The 14,901-nt window shown below is 49.4% G+C and overlaps 2 protein-coding genes across 14 annotated transcripts in view; one reads left to right on the top strand and one right to left on the bottom strand.

The window, feature by feature from the left end:
• Positions 1-361: 361 nt before the first annotated feature.
• Positions 362-14,072, top strand: DEDD (death effector domain containing). Of its 4 annotated transcripts, none has more exons than XM_027610076.2 (6): positions 362-2,258; positions 4,028-4,060; positions 10,172-10,560; positions 10,757-10,864; positions 11,860-12,006; positions 12,551-14,072. In XM_027610076.2, the coding sequence occupies exons 3-6, from the start codon at positions 10,236-10,238 to the stop codon at positions 12,925-12,927; spliced, it is 957 nt and encodes a 318-aa protein (XP_027465877.1). In that variant the 5' UTR covers positions 362-2,258; positions 4,028-4,060; positions 10,172-10,235; the 3' UTR covers positions 12,928-14,072. The 4 variants fall into 4 exon arrangements, with proteins under 4 accessions (XP_027465877.1, XP_027465878.1, XP_027465879.1 ...); XM_027610077.2 differs by lacking the exon at positions 362-2,258 and adding an exon at positions 2,294-2,417; XM_027610078.2 differs by lacking the exon at positions 362-2,258 and adding an exon at positions 2,533-3,888.
• The window catches only part of NIT1 (nitrilase 1), a 3,648-nt gene continuing 2,726 nt past the window's right edge, over positions 13,980-14,901 (bottom strand). For all 10 annotated transcript variants that reach the window (XM_027610072.2, XM_027610073.1, XM_027610067.1 and 7 more), the window contains one exon: positions 13,980-14,523. In XM_027610072.2, coding sequence (XP_027465873.1) covers positions 14,257-14,523 — 267 coding nt within the window. In that variant the 3' untranslated portion in view covers positions 13,980-14,256. The remainder of the gene's footprint in view (positions 14,524-14,901) is intronic.

Raw genomic sequence — 14,901 nt, 5'->3', positions numbered from 1 at the left:
CTGCTTCTCCCTCTGACCCTCTCCCCTCTCATGTACTCTCTCTCTCTCATTCTCGCTCTCTCAAATAAATAAATCTTTAAAAAAAAAATCTTATTTGGGGCGCCCGGGTGGCTCAGTTGGTTAGGCGACTGCCTTCGGCTCAGGTCATGATCCTGGAGTCCCGGGATCGAGTCCCACATCGGGCTCCCTGCTCAGCAGGGAGTCTGCTTCTCCCTCTGACACTCTTCCCTCTCGTGCTCTCTATCTCTCATTCTCTCTCTCTCAAATAAATAAATAAATAAAATCTTTAAAAAAATAAAATAAAAAAATAAAAAAATAAAAAAAATCTTATTTGAGAGGGCACGAGAAAGAGAGCGAGCGAGCGAGCATGGGATTCGATCCCAGGACCCTGGGATCACGATCTGAACAGAAGGCAGACCCTTAACCGACTGAGCCATCCAGGCGCCCCCATGGTTAATTTTTAAATGCTTGTGTAAACGTGCCATATGTATTCTTCTACTCATGCTTTTTTTCATTTAATAATTTCCATTTAATTTTCCTACATTTAGATCTGTGTATTCAATTGCCATTGGTACAGTAGGTCTGGTTGTCCCACAGGCATCTGAAAGTCCTTCCCTTTCTTTGGAATCCTGCCTCATGCTACACCCTACCCCTAGCCTCTTTTTTACAGTCAACACCACGAGAAAACTCTTACACGTTGTCTGTTTCCAGATATTCAGTTTACCTCACTCTGGTTTCTATCCCACCGTATCTCTGAAAACAACTTTCTCTAAAATTACCAAAGGACTTCCTTTTGCAATACCCAATGGACACATTGTAGTACATACCTTACCTAATCTGTTACCTTTAACACCTTGACCAGTTTCCCTGGTACTTCACTCCTGGATTACTTCTTTCCCTTCTGTCTGCTCCTTCTCAGTGTCCCTTTTTCTGTTTTCTTCCCTCATCTCATTCTCCAGATGCAGATACTCCTCTCTAGGCCGTATCCAATTCCATGGCTTCAACACCTAACTGTATTCACACGTTCGCTCGCGCACACACCTCAAACTTTTGGGTTTCCAACCCACATGATCTAATGTTCAACTAATGGATGGATATCCATCCACAGGCACCTAAACTCATTCTCTTCCCCCAAACCAAAGAGAAAATGGCATAATTTTCCCCCGGTTACCCAACTCAGAATACTGGGAAATAACCTCTGCCTCATTCCCATTTCTGATGTTCTTTTCCATCCTCAGTCCCCCTCCTCTCGGTCAGACCACTGCCGTCTCTTGCCTGGAGAAGAGCTTCCCAATTGTTCTGGCCTCTAACTTCGTTCCCTCCTATCCATTCTCCCCACCGCAACCAGCGATCTTTTACAAACGCAAATACAATTGTTCACGTCTCAGCCAAGCTCTTTAAGCCTATTCGTTGCCCTTCGGATAAAATCAACTAATTTACAAGGCCTTGCGTAATCGGTCCCTCCCATTCTCACGGGCCTCATTTATTACCTCTCCTTTAACCAACAGGCTGCTGACAGCTCCAAAACGTACCCGGCCCCCCAGCCCCATTTCCCACCAGTCCAGGATTCGGCTCAGGCGACCACTTCCTTCAGGAAGCGGGTGCTTAAAAGGCAAATGCTCAAAGAATGAAACCCGAGGAGCATCTGGGCAGCGCTTTCAGCTCCGGACTAAGGTTTACGGAACGTCCGGATTTACCGGAAGTCCAAGGCAAAGGTCAAATCCCGATCGTGAACCTTTCCCGAAGTTCGCGGGGCAGTCCGACCCTTGGCAATATTCCGCCCTTATGAGTCATGGCTGCTAGTCCCAGTCTTTCGATGGGTCTTGAAGTCGACACCAGCCAGCTCTGGCGCCCCCAATGTTCTCACACTCGAGAATACAATCCTCACTTCCTCACTAGGGCCCTGAAGCCGCCGTCAGGAAGAACCTGCGGTGCCCGCTTGCCCCAAAGCAAGATGGCTACCAGTCTCTAGTCTCTCCTCCCAAAGTGAAGCTATCCACGCCCCGGTTAATGCCGCTGCCAGGCTGCCCTCACCTAGCATGGCCACCTCGGCTCAAGCCTCGCTATGGTTTGGAAGCCGCTGCTAACCGGCCAGGTTCCGGGAGGCGCTGCTCAGGACGAGGCCGCCCCCCCTCCACGCCCGCGGCGGCGGCGGCGGCGGCAGCGGCAGCGGCTGGAGCCCGGATGCGGCGGCGTGCGACGGGACGGGAGGGCGGCGCGGATGGATCCAACATGGCGACGCCGAGCCTGAGCCGAGAGTGAGGCGGCGGGGCGGCGGAGTGGGGAGGGGGAGGCGAGCGGGACGGGGCGGGGCCGGGCGGGGCCGCGGAGGGCTTGGGGAAGGAAAGTGGAGGGGGAGGCGGAGGCGACGTCCAGCCCGAGAACCTCGAGAGAGGGAGGTGACGGGACGCTGCGAGGTGGGGGAGGGGAGCGGCCGAGGGGGCGTGCGGGGGAGGTGGCAACTGTGGGAGAGGGCAGGGGCGAGGCGGGGGAGTGGGCGCGGGGAGGGGCGTAAACAAGGGCCGTGCCGGGCCGGGGGTGTTGGCGCGGCCGAGGTGGGAGTGGGGCTGCGATCCCGCCGGATTGAGGGCGGTGGGCTCGGGAGGGAGCGGCGGAGGGTGCGAAGGGGAAGGGGCTGGTGGCATGTGGTGGGAGGGACTGGACGCTTGAGAGTGGTGTTGTGAGGAGGTGGGAAAGGATGAGGAAGGGACTTCAGACGTTTTGGGGGAGGCTTTGAAAGTGTTAAATTGGAGGTGGGAGGGGGAAGGGCCTAGGGGAGAATTTGGGTGGAAAAGGAGAGCACGGAGGTTTTGGGGGAATGGAGAGCGTGGCGGTGTGACGAGGTAATGGGGAAAGTGAGAGACTAGGCGGAAAGTTTGGGAGGAAGGGGAATGGGCTGGTAGATAGGACAGTGGAGCTGCACGGGTGATAGAGGTTGGGGGTTTCCCTCCCCCCTCCCCGCTCCCCCCTCCCCCACCCCTCACCCCCCCCTTGGAAAGGAAGAGAGAGCAGAGTTAAGCAGCATCAGTTGCAACCAATTCTAATTGCCAGGCCTTTAGCTTTTAATAGGGTGGGAAGGGCAGAAGGGAATGGTTCAGAGAATTGGGGTTGGATGAAGGTTCAACTGGATTTGCTTTCCAAAGGCTCCCTGACTTACTGCTCCCTTGTTTTTCCTGGTTACTGAAAGAAGGGGAAATGGGGAAGCCAGTGTCACCCCCGCCAAAATGTAGAAGGAGTAAAGGACTTTTCTAGTTTCTAGCAACTAGCACTTTAAGACTGGGGAAACAGCCGTGCTGAGTTGGACCCCTATATGCCAAGGAGGAGGCTGTGGAAGTCCGAGAAAGGGAACAGAAAACATGATGGCATCTAGGCAACCTGGATAATTAAATGAGTGCTTTAGTTTCCAGACCTTTCTTTTGCTGTTTATGTGCTAAGAGGGAGGGGTCAGTATTCACATATAGAAAACGTTCCCTGGTGAAATGTAGATGCCTGAGTGAATTCGGCCCCAGTGGATATTTTGTTCTGTGTGCTAAGGGAAAGGGCAGAAGACAAAATTTGGAGGATAGTTCTGGTCTGATAAGCGAAGTGATAGAAAGTACCTTCTTTGGCTGTAACCATTTCTCCGCCCCCAGTTCTCCCTAAAGTTGAAAATCAGCCTTAATATTGTAACAAAATAGGTGGGTCTCATAAGGAACTGAAGAGTCAGGTGAGAAGGTATCAGAGGATAATTGGTTTTCTCACAAGTTGCCATGAGCCATTGAGTCTGGAAACTCTTGATTTGGTATTGTTTTGTGAATTGGTTAGTAGAGAGGGAAACCTGGGGACTTGGTTGGGGATGAGTTCTCTCATTTCGCTCGGAGTGGATCACTTTAATCGAAATGGCTTTAGGTGTGTTTGTGTATTTTTGTAACTGAGACTAACTCTTTGGGCCTTTGATGTTTCAAAATAAGGCTTGAAAATTGACTCTTTCCCCCTCCCCCCCCCTTATTTGTTTTTGTTTTGCTGCTGGCTTCCAACCCTGTGCTAGGAAGAGACCTGGGAAATTAATTTTCTTGCAAAGGTAAGTCTGGAACTTTTTATTGTTTTTGAACAATGGAAGGGAATGGATGGGAATGGCATGAGAAGTGTGTTGGGGTTGGCCCAGTAATGGGTTAGATGCCAGGGAAAATGAGTATTCACGTACACAGCTGAGTGAATAAGATCTGTTGCAGTCACTGTCTCTCTGGGTAACGAGATTGGTAGGAAGGAAAAGAGAGCAGAAATTAGGTGTTTGGGGGCAGGCCCCCAGCTTTGGTTTGTTACTATCTAGTCTTCTTGGTCTGCTCCGAGAGAAACATTGTTTAACATATGGAACATTGTACTCTAACACGGTATCTACTAATGTTACCCTTGGGGGGGTTGCTGAGGCACCTTCCATGGGAAGGCTTTTCCTCTAGCTTACTCTTCCTTCTAGTTGTTCAGGGTTCCTGGAATCTTCCTTTTGAAAACATACTATGTAATTCTGACTTTCAGATACTTGGTTACATTTTCCTTGTCCCATCAGCAAGAAAGGTCTTTACTTTCTCTAAGTCATCTTGAAGCTTTTCCATGTCGTTTTCATTCCGAGTTTCAAGACATCACTCTTTTTTACTTCTTCCACATGACTTTCCTCCCTGAGGGCTTCAGAGAGAGTCAAATACTTCTGGTTCTGTGAAAATATAGATGCCATCCCTGTTGAGATGAAACTAGACTTTCATCTTCGTTTCAAGAAATCATTCTTTTTGTATTTTTTTTTAAGATTTTTGTTATGTATTAGAGAGAGGCAGTGAGAGAAAGCACGAGCAGGGAGGAAAGGGAGAATCAGGTTCCCTGCGAGCAGGGAGCCCAATGTGGGGCTCGATCCCAGGACCCTAAGATCATGACTTGAGCCGACGGCAGATGCTTAACTGACTGAGCCACCCAGGCGCCCCTCTTTTTGTATTTCTTACACATGACTTTCCTCTACGCACTCCCGAGAGAGTCAAGTACCTCAAAAAATACAGATGTCATTCCTGGTTGAGATGAGACTAGACTTTGCTTGGAAGTAGAAACCTGATAGGCAGTTCTGTAGATACATACAAACCGTCTGTTGGCATTTGGTTGGTTTGGACCTCCCTAAAGAAAACAAACAAAAAACTACAACTCCAGGAAATGAAGCAGCAATTCCTGGGAATACAGAATTATTCTTGGGGGTAAAAAAAAAAAAATATATATATATATATATATATATTCTTGGGAAACTGTAACAGGGGGGACTCATGTTGGGTTCCCAAACGGACCCAAACCAGCCAGCGGGATCAGGACTCTTTGGAGTGTTTTGTTTGTCTCTTGATATCTGGCAATATTTCAGGACTTAGGAGTTCTTTTTAATCTACTGTTTACAGGGGGTACGTTCTTCTTACTACTCTGATATCTTTCATCTAGGATCTCTCTATATTTTAAGCTGTGTTCCTAAGCTTCATTGCCACAGAAAGCTGAGTATATTTTGGTTTAAGAGGAAGTTGGCCATGTTCTTTTAATGCTGAAGTTAGATTCTTGGAACCCCATCTGGATTGCTAAGTGAGTGAACTCACCATCCTAGACGATAAGTAAGGGGTGGGGGGTGGGTTGCCTGTTAGCCTGCATGTCAGCCTCCTGACATTTCTTTCAAGGACATGGCCTTGGGAAACTTACACTTCTACATTTTGCTTCATTGAATAAGCAGAATATCTGATCAGCAGTCAAACAAGGAAGGGTCTGCAACTGGTCTAGTTTCAGGACTTTATCTTTTTTTTTAAATATCTTTTTTTTTACATTTTATTTATTTTTTGAGAGAAAGAGAATGAGAGGGGTGAGGGTCAGAGGGAGAAGCAGACTCCCCGCTAAGCAGGGAGCCCGATGTGGGACTCTATCCCGGGACTCCAGGATCATGACCTGAGCCGAAGGCAGTCGCCTAACCAACTGAGCCACCCAGGCGCCCCTAGTTTCAGGACTTTAAAGATGGCTGTGAGAGTTAAGTGCAGGATCCTTTTTGTTTGTCTTGCAGAGGATGGCATTTCTCTTCACAGAGGTCCAGATTGAACTAGGTCACATTCGACCTCCTGGGGTGGGGCAGAGGAGAGTATAGCCCCACCACTGGTTGCTCACCTGAATGGCAACAGCAGGTGATAGAGAAGCCAGGATTGGAGTGGGATGGAGCTCCTTAGTGCTCGTTGAACTTAGGAGTTAAATAAGTCTATGTCTGACTGGCTTTTCTTTTCTTCTGTAATATTGTTTGATGGGTTTGGGTCGGAAGGACCCAATGGCATCCTTCTCTAGATCTAGGGTGGAAAGTGACATGCTGTCTCTCTTCTTTTGACCCTTCATCATGGTCCATCTACAATAGGGTTTCTCAGCTTCAGCGTTATTCTTTTTTTAAGATTTTTTTTTTTAAGATTTTATTTATTTATTTGACAGAGCACACAGTGAGACACAGCGAGAGAGGGAACACAAGCAGGGGGAGTGGGAGAGGGGGAAGCAGGCCTCCTGTGGAGCAGGGAGCCTGACGTGGGGCTCGATCCCAGGATCCTGAGATCATGACCCAAGCTGAAGGCAGAGGCTTAATGACTGAGCCACCCAGGCGCCCCTTTTTTTAAGGTTTTATTTATTTATCTGAGAGAGCACACACGCATGTGTGAGCGCATGTAAACATGAGAGGGGGGAGGAGCAGAGGGAGAAGGAGAAACGGACTCCCACTGAGCAGGGAGCCCGACACGACACAGGGCTTGATCCCAAACCCTGGGATCATGACCCAAGCCGAAGGCAGATGCCTAACCAGGCATCCCTCATTATTGACATTTTGGGCTGGATAATTCTTTGTTGTGGGGGCTGTCCTGTGTATTATAAGATGTTTAGAAGCATCCATGGTCTCTATTCACTGCAGGCCAGTAGCGCGGTCCCTTGCCCCCCTCCAGTCATAATAGTCTAAAATGTCTCGCAACATTGCCACATGTCCCCTGGGGGGCAGAATCCTCCCTGGTTGAGAACCATTGACCTAGAAGCTATGATAATTCCTGGTACTTTGAATGATCTAGCCTGGGATCTAGGACTTAAAGGTGGCTGTTTTTTCTCTCATATCTAGAGAGTTAACCCTCAGAGGACTGAGACCTATTATAGAATTGCATCCATTGATACATAATTAGGACCATAGTGCTTTCCTATGGCCTCATTTTCCAGTGGGAAGGTATGTGGAGACAATATTCCTTCATTTCTAGGGGCTTATAGTCAGGACACTTAGAATTCGGGAGCTCTCTAGCAGCCTACTCTTTGGATTGGTTGAATGTGAAACCTGCCCATCTGCTTTTTCTGGGATAATCAACAGCTGGCCAAAGGAACAGGTGGGATGGGGAACAAGAAGTCTAAGGCTCAGTTTTCTCATGTTGCCTGCGATGAGCAAGGAGTTACTTTCCTTCATCCCCCGCCCCCCCCACCCCCCCCGCCACTTTGTACCCAGTAACTACAACAGGTGAAACAAGAGGAAGAGGCAGAGAAAACCAGCCCATAGTTGGGTAACTGTTTTCCCAGCTGTTTCCCATGCTCGGGGTTGGGGGTGGGGTGGGGGCATCTAGGCTCTCATAAGCAGATATGAGCTATATTTTTTGTCCACATATCAGAACCCATGATATGGGGCTAAGTGATTCCAGGGTGGACCTCCCCTTTTCTTAAGGGAAGGAGTCTCTGCTTCTTTCTTAGGATTGTTGAGCAAGAGAGGACCAGGTCGTACTTGCTCTTCAGTTTTCTGAGAGCCCATCAGCTTGACTCTTCTGAAGCAGCTTATCGTTTATTCTCTTTCTTAACTTAGCCTCAGTTTCTTGGCATATAAATTGTCAGGACAGCCTATCTTGTTGCTGAGTAGGGTGCTGTGGTGTGGGCAGTTCTGCACAGTGTAGGGGAGGCTGCAGCTAGCTAGAGTGTGTGCATGTAGCTAGGTTGTGTGTATCTGTTTCTAACGAAGTCCTCTCTCAGACTTGTGTGAGTTTCTTAATTGATATTGCTTGTAATGATGCCCTGGACACTGAGTTCAGTAGGTTGCGAGTACTATGTGCCAGTCTCTATCCATTGCTAGGCACTGGGGATATAAAGATGAATAAGACTTTGTCTATGTGAGTTGTTTAAGGTCTATACTAGGATAATAATACACAGATAGTTTTAGTACACTTTGATAAGGGGTTTAAAGAGAGTATGCATGATGTTCCGTAGGAGCACAGAAGAGTACTACTTAGCCCCAGCATGGAGGTGTGGAGAATGAATTTGAAGATCTTAGCTGACTTTTAAAGGATTAGTAGGAGTTTAGCCATCTGAAAAAGGGTGGTGATGGGGCATATATGGGACAGTGAAGGGAGAGGGGCACTGAGGCAAAAGGAGTAGGCTGAAGAAAGGGACAGAGAAATGAACTGCATGCTGTATTTGAGCTATAACCAAATTGATAATGGAGGAGAATAAAAAGTGGGTTATGAGGTCTGAAAGGTAGGCAGGGCCTGATCTCAGAGGTTTGGTGTGTTGTGTAAGGAGTTTACCAGTGTTCTTATAGGTAAGGAGGAGGCTGTAGATAGGTCTTAAGCAGAAAAGTGATGTGGTCAGTTGTGCATTGTATTTATTTTTCTAAAGATTTTATTATTTTAGAGAGAGTGAGCACAAGCAGGAGGGGTAGAGGGAGAAATCTCAAGCAGACTCTGTGCTGAGTGTGGAGCCCGATGCAGGACTCTATCCCAGGACCCTGCCATCATGACCTGAGCAGAAACCAAGAGTCGGATGCTTAACCACCTGTGCCACGCAAGCGCCCCTCAGTTGCGCATTGTAGCTAGCTAATTCAGCTGGATGTGGGGAATGGATTTAGGTATGTTAAGATTGTTGGTAAGGAGAGCCCTTGAAGAGGGTGTTACCATAGTCCAGGTGAGAGATCAGGACCTGAACCAGGGCAGTGGCAGTGGAAAGATGAGGTGATTTAAGACATACTTAGAAGTAGCTTCAATGGAATTTATAATGATTCGAGTGATTGGAGCTGTGGTCAGGGGTGGAGCAGTATTGGATGGCACTGTCTGGAGGAGCAGCACACATGTGTGACTAGAGTGGACATGAAAGCCTCTGGACTTGAGGCTTGGTTACTGGCTGGTCATTGACATTACCCAGCTTGATGGTGGAACTTTGTGAATCAAACACCAAATTACAGAATGAGTGTCAGGCTGCTGTCAGTCATTTTGAGGGGATGGGCAGATGACAACCAGGAGGGAAGGTTAGAAGGGGGTATATCCACATGGTATGTGACCATCAAGGGAGTACACCTGGCATAGGAGAATTAGAAGAATGCTCAATGCAGGAGCTTAATAATGTCTGTTGATCTAAATCCATGAATTTTGGTGAATATTATTAACCTGCACAGTTATGCTTTTGAGCTTAGTTGGATTGTAGGAAAAATGAGGTTAGGAATGTAGGGGGATGGGTCTGGACTGCAGAGGTTAAGGATGCTTATCTCTCTGAAATCTCTTTCTGTTGACACAGCAATTTCACATGTATTTTCTAATTGGATCCTTGACAAGTCTGAAGAGTAGTTTCATTCGTGTTTTGTAGATGGGGGCAGTGAGGCTTTGAAGCGAAGTGACTCGTGTAAGGTCTTACAGCTACACGGCTTGTGAATGACACAGGCAGAATTTAAACTAGTTCTCAACCTAGAGATTTTCAGTTTCCCTGCTGTCAGTCCGTAAGTTCATCTGCTGCAGCTGCCATATTAAGAGTGAATTCTCTACTTCTTCTCAGTTTTGCGTACATTTAAGAAGTGAGGTAGTCGGGGGGTGGGAGGGAGAGCACAAGGGACCAAAAGTAGTATATTGGGGACAGGAGAACAATCAATTGGGGTAACATCTAATAGCAACTCCGGCTGAATATGCAGCACTGAAATTGCATAGAACATTCTCACTTAGGGGAAGTGACTGTATTTCTCCAGTAGGGTCTGGACGTAGGACAACATCTGTTGGATGTGGAGAGCTCTAGGCTTTATTTCTCAATGAACGCTTTTTTAATAAAGGCTTAGTAAGCACTACTCCGTGCCAGGCACTGTGTTAGGCACTGGGGATAGACAAGTGAATGAGACCAGTTCTTGCCACTGAGTAGCTCATAGGTTCTTTCCTTGTCCTTACAGTATAGTGGGGATTGCAGCTGCCGAGCAGGGATTCTGGGAAGCACTGCGCACCTGAGCCCCCAGCATGGCGGGCCTAAAGCGGCGGGCAAGCCAGGTGTGGCCGGAAGAGCGAGGTGAACGGGAGCACGGGCTGTATAGCCTGCACCGCATGTTTGACATCGTGGGCACCCACCTGACGCACAGAGACGTGCGCGTTCTTTCCTTCCTCTTTGTTGATGTCATTGATGACCATGAGCGTGGCCTCATCCGAAACGGACGTGACTTCTTACTGGCATTGGAGCGCCAGGGCCGCTGTGATGAGAGTAACTTTCGCCAGGTGCTGCAGCTGTTGCGCATCATTACTCGTCATGACCTGCTGCCCTACGTCACCCTCAAGAGGCGGCGGGCTGGTGAGGGTGCATTGGGGGCTGGGGACACAGGAATCTGGGCAGAGCTGTGGGAGGCCGGGACTGAGCAGCGTAGGAGTCCAAGTGGGAGGAGGTGTTGACCCTAGGGGGTACCTAGGACAAGTTAGGAGGCTCCCTGGAGGGGGGGATTAGAAGGGGGGGTGGATCTTTTCCTGAATGACTCCCTCCCCTCCTATAGTGTGCCCTGATCTTGTAGACAAGTATCTGGAGGAGACGTCAATTCGCTATGTGACCCCCAGAGCCCTCAGCGATCCAGAACCGAGGCCTCCACAACCCCCCAAAACAGGTAAGAAAATATTAACTCCTCCCAATTTTCGTATTCGAGAAAGAAGAAACCAGGGGCGCCTGGCTCAGGCAGTAGAGCATCTGAGTCTTGATCCTCGGGGTCGTGAGTTCGAGCCCCGTGTTGGGTATAGAGTTTACTTTAAAAAAAGGGGGGTGTGCCTGGATGGCACAGTTGGTTGAGCATCCGACTCTTAGTTTCGCCTCAGGTTGTGATCTTAGGGTCCTGGGATCGATCCCTGTGTTGGGTTCCATGCTCAGCACAGAGTCTGCTTGGGATTTTCTCTCCCTCTGCCCCCCCGCCCCCACGTGCTCCTGCGTGTGCTTTCTCTCTCCCTCCCTCCTCTCTCTCTTTCTCTAATAAGTAAATAAATCTTTAAAAAAAGGCCGGGCGTGGGGGTGTGTGGTGCCTGGGTGGCTCAGTCAGTTGAGCATCTATCTGACTCTTGATTTCGGCTCAGGTCATGATCTTGGGGTCGTGGGATCGAGCCCCGGGTTGGGCTCCTTGCTCTGTGGGGAGTCTACTGGAGACTTTCTCTCTTTTCCTCCTCCTCCCTCTGCCCCTCCTCCCTGCACACACACACTTTTTTTCTCAAATAAATAGATAAATCTAAAACAACAACAACAAAAAAACCCTGCACCACATGTTTGACATCTTGGGCACCCACCTGACACACAGAGATGTGCACGTTCTTTCTTTCCTCTTTGTAGAGGAAAACCCATCATTTTCCCAGCTTTGCCAGCCTGAATGAAAGTATACTGTGTCTCTCTCACTGCCCCCTCAACCCCCCCAGTATCTGGCCCCCATGAAAATCAGGTGAGGTATTAATGCTTCACCTGGGTCCTGTAATTGTCCCCACCTTCTGTCTTCTTTTCAGGTCACTTTATTGATACAGTTTTTGGTGCTAACTCTAAAGGAGTCCTTTCTCATTCCAAGGGAAGTGTTTGCATTTCTGCTTTTACTCTATGATGTTTTTTTCCCTTTTACTCTCTGATCAGTGCCTCCCCACTATCCTGTGGTGTGCTGCCCCACTTCGGGCCCTCAGATGTGTAGCAAGCGGCCAGCTCGAGGGAGAGCCACACTTGGGAGCCAACGAAAACGCCGGAAGTCAGTAACACCAGACCCCAAGGAAAAGCAGACATGTGGTGAGGAAGTTGAAGGGTTCTAGAGGCGGAGCGACCTGAGGGGGCGACAGAAAGAACTGCTGAGATACCGGGCAGCGCAGGGCTCGTGTTGAATGGTTGAATGATGTGGTGGGATTGAATGCGTTAGTCTCTTGGGAGAGAATTCCTCTTTGTGGCAGAGTACCTTTCAGCTCTTTCTAGTTAATACTACATCAAAGGGATGCTGTTACAACATCTTTGTTGTAGGATGAACCAAGCATGATCGAGTACTAAAATGAACTTGTGTGCCTGTTAGTTAGGAAAAGATCTAGAAGTTAAGGTGCTGCTTGTGAGCAGTAGTGATAATCTGACCTGGGCTTGGCCCATTTAAGGGAAACTCTTGCATTCAGGCAAGGATTTCAGGGGTACATAGAAAAGAACTAGTCCCGGGGGATGGGCAGAAAGGCTGGCAGGCGATGCGCGCAACTTCACTGCTCAGCTGTTCGTTTCCACCTTTTGAGCATGGGTTGTCTCGCCCCCTCCGCCCCCCTTGCAACCACTCGTGCGTGTCTTCTCTTCCCCACAGACATCAGACTGCGGGTGCGGGCTGAGTACTGCCAGCATGAGACCGCTCTGCAAGGCAACGTCTTCTCTAACAAGCAGGACCCACTTGAGCGCCAGTTTGAGCGCTTTAACCAGGCCAACACCATCCTCAAGTCTCGGGACCTGGGCTCCATCATCTGTGACATCAAGTTCTCTGAGCTCACCTACCTCGACGCATTCTGGCGCGACTACATCAATGGCTCGCTGCTAGAGGCGCTTAAAGGCGTCTTTATCACAGACTCCCTCAAGCAGGCTGTGGGCCACGAAGCCATCAAGCTGCTGGTGAACGTGGATGAGGAGGACTACGAGCTGGGCCGGCAGAAACTCCTGAGGAACTTGATGCTGCAGGCACTGCCCTGACCTTCCCCTCTCACCTCTTGGAGGACTGCTCCCACCGCCCGCCTCTGGAGCTCACATACTGTTCTGGGGTTGGTTCTCTGCCCTTCCGACCGATCACACCCCTGCCTTTTTTTTTTTTTTTTTTTTTTTTTAAAGGAAAAGAAAATGGAAGTGGTGTTCCCCAGCCCTCCCTGCTCCCACGTGCCTGGGCCTCCCCTTTGTTTCCCTTTTCCACGTACCCTCCTAATGTGTCTCTACAGCCACCTTGCCACTGAGCCGTAAGACAAACGTAGAGGGAGAAGCAGAGGCTACAGAACGTAGTCTTTGTAAGGGATGGAAGCGAACACTGCTTTTGGGTGCGTCGCGGGGTTATCCGTGCTTCTGGCTTTATGAGGGCTCTTCAATTTTGTCTGAAAAACCAAAGGGCTGTGAGTAAGGGAGCTGTGTGGAAGGTGGGACTCTGAAGTGTATTTTGGAAATGAATCACCACCCTCTCCCAAATTATAGAATTTTTAAAAAACGAAGAAGCTGTGGCCCTTTCCGCTCTCTCCTGGCCTCTGGTGCTGCTCCTCTCTGCCCCGTTCCCTCCGTTCCAGGGCTTCAGACCTCTGGTGCGGCTCCGTCCTTTGTCCCCTTTGCCAAGCCCTCTTCAAGGGAGGACTGGGTCAGCCGAGTTGCCCCTCCTGACAGGGCGGACGGAGAAGGGGGTGCTGATTAAAATACACTCCCCCCTGAGAAGGGGAAGGGGGAGTGTGAGACTTCCCTTCCATGTTCAAGTGAAAATAAATCATGTACCCTGCAGCCCTTTCCCCTTGGCTTTCTTCTGGCTTGGGCAAAGGGCGTAACAGGTGAGAGTGAAGTCATTCAGTGTCACCTCCTGTCTTCTCTTTCCTTCCCCATTCTCTATCCCACTCCCAAGCTTCGGAGCGCGGGGCTGGGACATGCACGAGTGTTGCACTTTTATTTGGGTAGGGAGGCATGTCGAATGAGCCAGGAGGCCTAGAGCTGGAGCCTAGTCCAGCTGGCACACCACCACCTCCCCTTTCAGCTCCCAAAGGAGATGCCCAGACACAGACTTTATGATGATTATATTTTTTCCAATGCCAGTGCTGCTCAGCCCTCAGCATAACTTCAGTTTTCATGAAATAAACAGTGACTATATAAAATTCCACCTTTCTGAAGCTGAAATCTGAGCTCAGGTGAAAGTTTCTTCTTTCCCAAGAAGCTGAGCCTGTGTTCCATCGAGAAAGTCAAGGTTCTTCAAGTGAGGGGAGCTGCGCCTGGGCCCTGCCTTCAGGTCCTGGCCACGCCAGCCCACAGTGGGAGTCTCAAGTCCCAGAAGTCAAAGTCTTAAGGCAGCGGGTGGCCCAGAGTGCCGTAGAGGTCAGGCCTGCGGTGCTCGAACACGGGCAGGTGTTGGCGCAACTGCCGCAGGTAACGCAGGTCGATTCGGGCAAGACAGAGGCCTGGTCCTTCAGGACAGTGGGCCACCACTGTTCCCCAGGGATCCACCACCATGCTGTGGCCATAGCTTGCTCTCTTCTCGTGGTGGCGCCCACACTGTGCTGCCGCCACTACGTAGCACTGGGTTTCAATGGCACGGGCCCGCAGCAACACCTGGGGATGAGGAAATGTGTGTTCACTTAAGAAGGTAGCATCTAGTGGGAAACTGATAGGTGATGAACATTACAGACCAATCTACTCATTGTGACCATTCTTATAATTGCCTGGGAATGATTTACTATGTTAATTATTCTTTAACATCACGAGAGGCAACAATCTAGGGAATGAATTTTCCCACTAGGTGGAGAGGGAAAGAAAATCCTTCAGCTAGTAGGGCCCAGGGAGGAGAATGAAGTTAAAAGAAGGCCTGTATGTGTGTGTGTTTAAAGATTGTTGGGTTTATTTGAGAGGGGAGAGGACACAGGTGGGAGGGGCAGAGGGAGAGAGAATCCCAAGCAGACTCCATGCTGAGCACAGAGCCCGACGAAGGGC

This window comes from Zalophus californianus, chromosome 10 (assembly GCF_009762305.2).
Source record: "Zalophus californianus isolate mZalCal1 chromosome 10, mZalCal1.pri.v2, whole genome shotgun sequence".
Taxonomy (NCBI): domain Eukaryota; kingdom Metazoa; phylum Chordata; class Mammalia; order Carnivora; family Otariidae; genus Zalophus; species Zalophus californianus.
Note: the sequence above shows the minus strand (reverse complement) of the source record. Positions and strands in the feature narration are given on the sequence as shown.